Below are 10,252 nucleotides of genomic sequence, written 5' to 3'. Positions count from 1 at the left end.
TCACCCTTCCTGCCCCACCCGCTCTTCCAGCCAGGAGGACCCGGGAATGTTGGAGTGCAAACCGTGCGGCAGCTTGTCTTCCTGTTGCCACTTCCTCTCCCACGCTGGCGGAGAGCAGGCTGTGATCACGCCTCAGCGCGGCGTCCAGCGAGACGCGGCAGGGCCGACCTCCCATGTGCAGTTGGATGTGCCAGGACACCTGCGCCCAGGTAGCTTATTAATGACACCTCAGAGGACCTCAGAGGAAGTGCCATCCTGCCTTGGGGAGACTCCAGACCAGTGCACGGGGGCATACAGCCCCGGCCCTCAAGGAGTCTCCAGTCTGGGGGGAGACAGCTCCTGTTCCCAGGCTCAGAGGGGATGTCCACATTTCCCACTCGGAGAGTCCCCAAGTTGACAGGTACACAGCTCCAGAGGCACCCCAGTCCACAGATGGGGGCAAGCTCTTTAGAGGCTGTGGATATTGGGGGATAACAGAAGAGGCAAGACGGCATGGGAGCTGAAGCAGGATTCTGGAAAAGAGAGGAAGTGGGTGGGAAGGATGGGAGAGCAAAGGCTAGGTATTGGGGGACGCTTATTCAATAACGTAAAATACAGAAGGAGAAGCTTTGAGGTGTGGAATGGCAGGGCCTAGTGGGTCCGGCTCTTTCCCTTGGGTTTCTCCTTTCTCTGGGGACTTATTTCAACGCCAGCCACTGGTGTCACACCTACTCCCATAGAGCATTTCTCTTCCTTTAAGGCCATGGCGCAAACGTGAATCGAAACCTCTTCACCTGGATCTCCTGGCCCAGTGGAGACCAGCTGGAACTTTCAGAGGCTTTATTAAACAATACGCATTGAATGAATAAGTGCTAAGGGAGAACAGAAGGCGTGCTAATGTATGATGTCCACAAAACAGCCCAGCTCACAAGTCTGGGTGTCTGAGTCTGCAAGGCTTGGCAGTCTGTGGCCCAGCCTGGGCTCCTTCCTTCCGCCTCCACAGGGAGAAGCCAGCTGAGGCCCAGCACCATGGCGGGGGTAGGGCAGGGGTGTCCTTACTAGTCCCCAAGAAACCACAGGGGCACAACTTTCCTTTGGTGGTTGCAGGGGTACTCTTATTTCTCAAGCCAGGCCATTCAGGAGGTGTCAAAACCATGCCTGCTCCTCCCCAGAGGGTCCTGGGCAGGAGCAGGGTCTTGAGAGGGCTCAGACCTGCCCCTAATGTGCTGTGCAGGTCTCAGTGTAAGCACAAAACCAACATCGGCGGCTTCAGGCCAGGAGCCTGGTACTCTACTCCCAAGGACCGAGCTTGCTCCCCTCCCCCGTGTGGCTGTACCCTATAGACCAAGCCAGAAGCCCAGGCCACGCTGTCTGTTCCATGATGCTTGTGCCCATCAGGGTAGGAGAAACGCCTCCAACCCTGGGTTCGCTGAGTGCTGAAAGGGCAGCCACTACTCTACCCTGTCAACAAGCGTCCCTCCCATCACAGGCCCCCTTTGCATTGGGCTTCCAAAGCTGTGTTGTTGCAGGTAATTAAAGGGTTTTAATTAAATTAGGATCCCATCTGGCTGGGATCAGTCAGGCCCTTAACGAGGATTGTGTGTCACCAACATCAGAATGTAGATGGGGACTAGACGTGTGGGGGATGAATTTGAGGACCGGAGGCCTTTCAGACAGGGGTAGAGAATCTGTCCGAGCCCCTCAGGGGCTCCCTGCAATGCAGCAGCGACTCGTTCCACCTCCAGAGTGGAGGCTGTGTGCCTGGACGCCAGGGAGGAGGAGGAGGACTAGAGCTTTCCCAAGTTCACTCTTGTCTATGAGTCTATGAAACCTCTCTGGTGTGTGGCAAGATACGTGAGCATTGTCTCAGTCCTACCGTCGAGGAAGCTGAGGCCCACGGGAGTGAAGTGATCAAACACATCCATTGAATCAGGCGGAGCTAGAATTAACTGCAAGAACTGGAGACCCAAAGAACAGTGGCTCAAATAAGGAAGATGTTTGATTTTTCTCATAAAATCCGAAGGTAGGTAGCCTAGGGCTGGTATGGTATTTCTATTCCACAAAGACCAAGACTTCTTCCAGCTCGCTGCTCTGCCACTTCTAGGGTGTGGCTCTTATCCCCATGGTTTACGATGGCAGCTAGAGCTCCAGCAATCACATTCATATTCCAGGCAGCAGGATGGAGGGTGGAACAAAGAAGGGGGAGGGGGTGTATATCAACTGTCTTAAGATTTCTGGAAGTTGCCATATAATCCTTTGGTTTAAATGTCACTGGCCAGATCTTAGTCATATGACCATATCTAGGTGCAAGGAAGGCAGAGAAATGTAGTATTTATTTCAGGCAACCATATGCCCAGCTAAAAATCGAGGATCCCATTACTAGGGAGAAAGGAGAAATGGATATTATGGGACAATTAGTGGTCTCTGCCACATGCATCATGGGGCGGAAGCAGTACGGGAACCCAGGTCTACCTCCAGCCTGGGGCCTTCCATCTATCCACACCAGGTGTAAGGCTGAAGTCCATGTAAATTCATCTCCAAAGACAAAGGAAGGAAGAGGTAACATTTTGGTGGCAACCCATTTCATTTTCCCAACAGTGCACCAAGGTAGCTAGTTCTTTACGTAAGGAGGCTCTGCGAGATTATTTCATTTGTCCAAAGCCACCCATCTAATAAATTACAGACCCAGGATGAGGACCCAGATACATCTTCCTGCAACACCCGTGTTGCCAGTTCGTTGGCAGCCTCTGTGGTTCAGAAGGAGCCAGCTTGTCCCTTGGCACCACCTAGCCAGGTGCCACCGTGAAGAACTGGGAGGCCTGAACTCGACATCCTTCCCTTGAATTATTATCAGGTCAGCCTTTGAGCTCGGCAGGCCAACAGGAAACAGGATCCCTGTGGAACCAGAACCCAGCCCCCAAGTGGTGAGTGCCAGGTCTCCTCTGGCATTTGTGCCCTGCTGATGTCAGCTGCCACTCCAGGACTTTGACATGATCAGCAGGTGCTGCCCCCACCCCATCTTGCCTCTGCCTGGTGGGGATGGTGGTGCCTCTCCTCAGCTGTCCCCCCAGCCCCCGGTTCTCCTGGCAGGACCACAGGACTCAGAGTCTTTGGAAATAACATTTCTCTCTCCCACTCCCAGCCATGACATCAGATCACTTCCCAACACAGAGCAACCGGTTCATCGTGTCTCCCACAGCCCCGCTACCCACTCAATGACCCAGGTCCCTGGTCACCCCCTGCCTTCAGCTGCCTCCACCCCCACAAACACACCCCCCCAGCTTCCCTACCCACCCACCCACCTTGCGCATCTCTGAGCAATGGCCTCACTCCCGGAGTCTGCCACACGCAAGGTCACTGGCATTGCTGCCAAGGATGGGGAAGGGGTGACTCAGTTCCCGCTTGCTCATCCCAGGGAAGGAGAATAGTGGGGGGCGGGGACCTAGACTCCTGTTCGATTCTGCCTTCAGCTTCACCGAAAGCCTGAGTCAGCATTGCCGCCAGCTGCCCTAACCTGTGTCCCTCCTAGTAATGTCACAGACTGCGAGGAAGGTTCACTCCCTCGGAGACGGGAACACACAGGCCCAGACAGCACCTTCCTGCAAAGCTGAAGGGCAGAGCAGCCTCCAGGTGTTCCCCCTTCTCTGCCCTCAGAGACCCCGGGTCTGAGGGGCCATCCAGCCCCTGCCCTCAGAGAGTCCTCAGTCTGATGAGGGAGGCAGGGACCCTGGCCCCGGGTGCTCCTCAGAGAGCCCCCAGCCTGGTAGGCTTGTCCCCGAGGCTCCGCTCTGAGGGAGGGGACAAGGCCCCTGCCCAGGGGGCAGCCCCCCAGCTGGGCTGAGTGGATGGGGGAGCAGGACTGCGGGACCACTAAACAGCCTGAGGAGATTTCTGGCTGCCCTGAAGGATGGCAGGGTGGGGGACAGGAGGTTGCAGTGTAGACCTGGACCTTTCCTGGGGTGGGGGTGGGGGTGCTCCTTCCGAGGAGTCTGCTCTCCTGTGAGTGTTTGCATCGTGGCAGGAGTGGGAGGTCAGAGCACGTGGCGGTGGCTGGGGGTCCATCTCCACAAGGGACACCCTGGACACACTGCCAAGGGGGCAGAGGTGGGTATCTTCCTAGCCAGAGGGAACTGGATGGACCCCTTACCCTTGGCACAGGGAGTATTTGGTGAGGATAGCAGGGACCAGAGGCTATTTCTAAGAATTAATATTTGGGAAGGAATCAGTTAGCAAAACCCGAGCTGAGGAGAGCAGTCAGGTTACTGCGGAAGGCAGAAGACGAGGGATGAGGCGGCAGAGTGTGCATGAGGGTGAAATGAAGTTATTAAAACGAACCCACCCCCTGTGCCGGCAGAACTGTGTGCCAGGCAGGCCGGGCCCTCCAGCTGTCGGCAGCATCTGGCTCTCCACAGGAGGACAGGAGCAGGAAGGGGTGGGTCAGAGTGCCTCCAGGCCCTGCTGAGAGTTCAGCCAGGCCAGGTAGGGGAGGGCACCCAGGGCCACCAGCCCCACTGTTCCCTCCTCCCTCGCTGCAGTCCCCACAGCGCTGCGGGTGGTGCTCCTGGATGCGTCCGGTGGGCGTCCACAGGTGGAGAACACTCCAGATTCCAGCAGCTTCAGGCCTCCCATGGCAGACCCCAAGTCCCTGGGTCTCCTTGGACTCAAGCATCTGTCCCCAGGGAGAAGGGGGTCAGTGTGTCTCCAGTCTGTGCCCAGGACAGCTGCTCCGGGAAACACGGTGCAGGGAAAGAAGCTGGGAGGGGAGCATGAGCTCGAGTCACTCGCCCTGTCTGGGTCACTTCATACAAGGTGGGTGGCAACAAGGTGGTGACTAAGCCCCGCTGAGCTCTGCGCTGCGCTGTGTGAGGGGACTGTCCCTGCTGAGCGCTGGTGGAAAGGGTGAAAGGTGAGGAGTGGCAAGACCATCTTACCCTCTTGCCAGGACCCTCCTCACTGTCCGATAGAGCAGACCTAGAACGAGCGACCTCCAGAGAGGGCACTGTGACCTTGGTAGTGGGGGCTTCCGCCCTCCCTTCACTGAGGCCTAATGGGCCCAGCTAACTCCCGACCAGGCAGCCGGGCAGCCCCCTGAGGCCATCCCCCCGCTGGGGGCAGGGGAGGGCTGCCCCGCTCCACCCCAGCCTGTGCCTTCGCTGGCTTGTTTTCAGATTGAAAACCCAGTACCCCGGATTCTCTGCAAGGACGCTTCCCCAGGAGAAGGAGATGGAAATGACAGCCGGGAGAGAGCGTCAGAGGTGTCTCCTCATCGTACCTCTAAGGCCATGTGGGTGGTTCTCACAGCGTGTCCTTGTGCAGCAGCAGCGCAGACGTGGGCACTCACTGGAATCGCAAAATCTTAGGCCCCCACCCAGACCTACGGAATCAGCAACTCTGACGTAGGACCCAGAAATCTGTTTTAACAACCGCTCTAGGTGGTTCAGATGCTCACTCACGTTCGAGAACCACCAGGCTGGGCAAGGCCCGCGTGTCACAGAGGAAGAAACAGAAAGAAAGCTAGAGAGGAAGATGGACGTGGCCAAGGTCACGTGGGAAAATAATGACAGAGCTAGGACCCCACTTGGCACCAAGGGACACCCTCATCTGGCCTGTCCCACCCACTAGCTCCTCCTCCCTGAGCTGCTCTCGCAGATGCCTCCCCCGGACCCCCACACACCAAGCACTCGGGTCCCCGGTGCTGATCACAGAGCCTGGACACAGGGCTGGAGAGGAGCACGCTGAGGCCTTCACTGAGCCCTGGCTGGCTCCAAGGGCCATCAGAGTCCTGCTGCTCTGGGCCCCAGCAAATGTCCTATAGCCATCTGAGGAATGCTGGCTGGACAGAGGGGTGCCGGGGCCCTTTCCCTAGGGGACAAGTCGGAGTCTGGCGCCAGGGGGCAAGCTTTATTTCCTGCTCCGAGAACAAGATTCTGCACACAGAAGTCGGCAATCAGGTGATTTCACAAGACTTCCCGCCCCTCCCCCCACCCACAGACAGACACACGGAACAGACCACACAGAGTCAAGCCTTGCTCTGTCCCCTGCTGCTGGCCCCACGGCTGGGCTGAGAGAGCGCCGCAGGCTCCCAGGTGAGGCTGACTGTTGAGGGACCACTCTCTGGGACAAAGAAGCTCCCAGAGGAGCCAGCAGGGGGGTGGGGTAGAAGAGGGACGCACGGCACACAGATGGGCTTCCACTTGTGGGCTTAACGCTGAGGACTCCACCATCCTGCCTCGGCGTAAGGACGGGTGTGCCATCAGCAAGAAGGTGGGTGCAGTGGGGGGTGCTGCCGGGAGAGGGAATTTTGGAAAGGGGTGGCCTAGCTGGAGACACATGGTCTATTTGCCAAGACATCAAAGACTCCAAGGGTCACCACTCATGCTGTGCTCAGTGCAGGACAAGGGGCTCTGGGCTGCCCACTGGGCCAGGCTGCAGAGCTCCCAGGAAGCCCTGTCTCAGCCAGCCATCCTAAGGTGACAGGGTGTCCACACTGATGAAATCCCCCCGCTGCCTGTCGATGTCCTCTCTCAGGATGGCAGGGGCCACGGGTGTAGGCTTCTCCCATGACTTGATCTGGGGCCACACAGGTCTGCCTGCCCTGGGAGGCTGCACAGAGAACCCACTCGTCCTCCAGTGCGCCCGTGTTCCCGTCGCTCCACAGCCTCAGGTTGGGGCCAGCACTTGGGACCCCCTTCCCTGCCACTTGAGACTTGGTCCTGGCCCCATTTGGCATCTCCTCTTCTCCACCCCCCTCCCTGCCCAGTGTCCAGACAGATGGCCTCCTTCATGGGCAGCCCTGTCCTTCCAGCCCTGGCCTGGCCTCCGTGGCCTGCCCAGGGTCACCCAGAAGGGTAGTAGGGGGTATCGCTATGGTAGTTGTAATCTGGGCACACCTTCTGGACCAGCCGATAGTCTGTGCTGTAGAAGGCGATGTAGACGCAGACGACTTTGAAGGGCTGGGAGCAGCTCCAGATGGCTGAGCTCTGAGCGTGGTCTCGGGAGCAGATCTTGGCTGGGTCGTGGGTGCAGAGCGAGGTCCGGCGGCCCCGTTCTACCTTCTCCCACTCCATCCGGCAGTTGAAGATTTTGGAGGCCTTGGCTTCGATGAAGATCTGCTGTTCCTGGTGGAACTCTACAGCTTTACTGGGGGGCACGAGGCTGATGGAGATGTTGCCCTGGCCTGTGGCATTGTGTCGGAAGTGGACTCTGAAGGTCCCATTGCCATGGTCCACAATCTTCCCTGTGACGAGCAGGTTCAGGGCCACCGTCTTGATGTTAGAGTAGAAGTCACCCCAGCCAAAGATTTTCTTCACCTTGGCTGAGGGTGAGGGGCTGTGGTTTGGGCGGTTGGGGGGCTGCCCAAGGACCCCCCAAGCCTCCCCAGGTGGAGCCAGCAGCCCTAGGAGAGTGGAATTGGCCATGGGGCGGGACTTAGGTGAGATGTGGCCCCGCTTCCGAGGCACCCGGGGCCGGGGCTGGCCCTCATGGTCATCATGCTCAGAGTCCTCTGAGCCGGGGGGACCGTCATCCTGGCCACAGATGACCTAGAGAAGGAGTTGGGAGGAGAGTGAGAGCCCTGTCCCCAGAGAACCCAGGAACTCTGGCCCCCCACCCACCACCACCAGCCTCATCTCTGGCCCTGTCCCTTCCACTCTGACTGGGGGCAGAGGGACCCCTGAATGTTGTCCACTTATGCTGGGGGTCACGTGTACACTCTAGCTTGTGTCGTGGTCCCATCTCATGTTCTGACACTCAGGTCAGCCCCGTGTCCTCTCCTCACTGTCCTATCTCTGGCCACTATTCAAAGTCTGAAGGATAGTCAAGAATTCTCTCCAGTGGACTATGGCACCGTGGACAATGCCCCTAACCCTATGGGATCCCCAATTTGATGGGGGAAGCCCAGCTCCTGATTTTGTGAGAGCCCCCATCTGGTGGCAGAAGCATCACCCCTGTGCCGACAGAGCCCCCCTTCTGGTAGGGGAGGCAGAGTCCCTGCTCTGTGAAACGGAGAGGCATAATCTCTGCCCTCAAAGAGCCCTGAGTCAGATAGGGGAGCTTGGTTCCTACTCTGGGAGAGTCCCCAGTTTGACAGGAGAGGCCAGCCCTGCTTTTGGGGACTTCCTAGTCTATTGGGTGAGACACCATCCCTACCCTAGGATCATTTCTACCCTCAGATGCAAAAAGAACCAACAGACAATGGAACAAGAAAACAGAACCCAGTGAAATTCTCCAGTACAATTGCGGTTTAGGTTTTGCAGGAGGACCAGAGAAGACCCGGAGTGAGTGCCACACCTGGGATGGCCAAAGCTATGGAAAACCAAACACTTCTCTGGGGAACACTGATGATGACATGCCAAGACGTTACTTGCATTAGGAGGTGGGAGTTATTATTCCCATTTCACAGATAAGGACACAGGGCTCAGAGGTTACAATGCTATAAGGCTAAGGTCACGTAGGGTCAGCCCTCCCATTACACCCCACACTCCCAACTTCACAGACCAGATGTGCATTTTTTTTAAGGGTTTTATCCAGGCCCTGTCCCCACTGGGAATCTGCCAAAGCTTGTCCTGCCTCTGCTGGATCAGCTATGGCGACAGGCCACACCTGGGGGAGGCTTGCCAGAGGTGCTGCGCTGGGGGGGGGGTGGCATCTGTGGGGCATCGGGGAGTTTACAAGGCTTCCTGGGGGCAGAGACTGGGCCTGTGTGTGCTCAGCTTTTGGAAGAGAGTTCCCCAGCTCATCTGGGCAGCATCTGGATTTGGTGGTGACCCTGGGTTGGGGAGGGGAAGGCTCCAAGGGGTTTTGGGGTCTTCATGTTCCCTGTTTTTGGCGGCGCCTGCAACTGTGCGCTGTGGCCAAGCCCATCTCCGCCCCACAGTCAAGCCTGGCCCTGCCTGGCCCCAGGGGTGGGGTAGAGGGACAGCCAGGAGGGGAGGCTCCTGGGGGCTGGGTTCAGGGCTGCAGACCTGTGTGCACTTGGTGCTGGGGGTCACAGCTGAGTGGCAGAGGATAGAGAACGGGGCCACAGGTGTGGCCGTGAGAAGGGAAGGTCTCCGCCAGCAGTGGAATAAGGGTGGTGGCAGGGGGACTGTGGATGTAAGGAAGGGGCAGATCCAGATGTGGGCCGAGGCTTCTCCGCGGCAGGATTGGGGCGAGGGCCGGCAGGCGCTCGGTCGGAGAGGAGTCAAGCCCTGGGCTGGGGTCGGGGCTGGGGTCCGCCGGCGTCCTGGGCCTCCGGGAAGCCCTGAGCGGCGCACGGGGAGCGGGCTCTGGGCGCTCCGCTCAGCTGCTGCGAGCGCCCGGGGCGGGAGCCGCCTGCCCAGGTCCTGTGGGGCTCGGGCTGCGCGCAGCCGGGAGAGGAGAGGAAAACAACAGGCGGGAGGGAGGGAGCGGGCGGGAGCGGGAAGGAGGGACGCGGGGGCCGCCCCCCGCCTGGACCGGCTCCGCGTGCTGGGGACCCAGAGCCCAGGGCTCTCTGGGTCCAGGAGATCAGGGGAAAAGCCCACGCCCCCTGGCCTGGCAGGTCACCAGCGCCACAACCCACTCCCCACCCCCCACCCCCTCCCAGGGTCCGGGGATCCCGGGAAGGGGTCGGGTAACCCTTGGCGACCCGGCTCCCGGCCTTTTCTCTCGCGCTTGTAGCACCTCCAGCCACCAGCCGCGGAGTGGGTGGGCCGGCGCAGCACCCTCTCCCCGCCCCTATTAACCCTTTCTGTCCGGTCTCCGGCCTCGGACCCGCCCTCTCCCCCAGCCTCCAGTCTTCCCCTCCATCCCTGGGATGTCGGGGGAAGGGAGAAAGTTTCAGGGCTCGGAAGCTTCCCGCGCTCTCCCCGGATCCTGCGGGCCCCCGCCCCTCTGCGCAGCTCCCCGCGGACCACTCACCAGATAGAGGCTGCCCTGTACCAGGAACACGAAGCAGCAGCGAGTCAGTTGCATCTTCCTCCTCTGCTCACGTCCCCCTTTCTCGCCTCTTTTCCTTTCGGGGTCCCAGGCCCCTTCCTCTCCTTCCTGCTCCTTCAGGCGCGCCGTCCCATGCTCCAGTCCTCGGCGGCTCGCGGCCCTCCCTCAGCCAGTTGTCCAGGACCGACCCCGCCCCCTTCGGTCCAGCTGTGCAGCCGCCGCCCCCCTCCCCTGGTCCAGCTGCGCGCGGCGCGGCCCCCGCTCGAGGTCCCAGATGTGCGCCCCGAGCGTCTCGAAGGGGCCCAACTGCGCCTTAGCTCCGCTGCTCCAGTTATGCGCTCGGCGCCCCCTTGGTTCCAGCCGCGCCGCTCTCTTC

The 10,252-nt window shown here is 59.5% G+C and overlaps 1 protein-coding gene across 1 annotated transcript; it reads right to left on the bottom strand.

The window, feature by feature from the left end:
* Positions 1-6,767: 6,767 nt before the first annotated feature.
* NXPH3 (neurexophilin 3) lies at positions 6,768-9,912 on the bottom strand. Its single transcript, XM_012661387.1, has 2 exons — positions 9,859-9,912; positions 6,768-7,520 (listed from the first exon to the last, which is right to left on the bottom strand). The coding sequence occupies exons 1-2, from the start codon at positions 9,910-9,912 to the stop codon at positions 6,816-6,818; spliced, it is 759 nt and encodes a 252-aa protein (XP_012516841.1). The 3' UTR covers positions 6,768-6,815.
* Between the last annotated feature and the right edge of the window lie 340 nt (positions 9,913-10,252).

Source organism: Propithecus coquereli, unplaced genomic scaffold (genome assembly GCF_000956105.1).
Source record: "Propithecus coquereli isolate 6110/MARCELLA unplaced genomic scaffold, Pcoq_1.0 Scaffold119, whole genome shotgun sequence".
Taxonomy (NCBI): Eukaryota; Metazoa; Chordata; class Mammalia; order Primates; family Indriidae; genus Propithecus; species Propithecus coquereli.
Note: the sequence above shows the minus strand (reverse complement) of the source record. Positions and strands in the feature narration are given on the sequence as shown.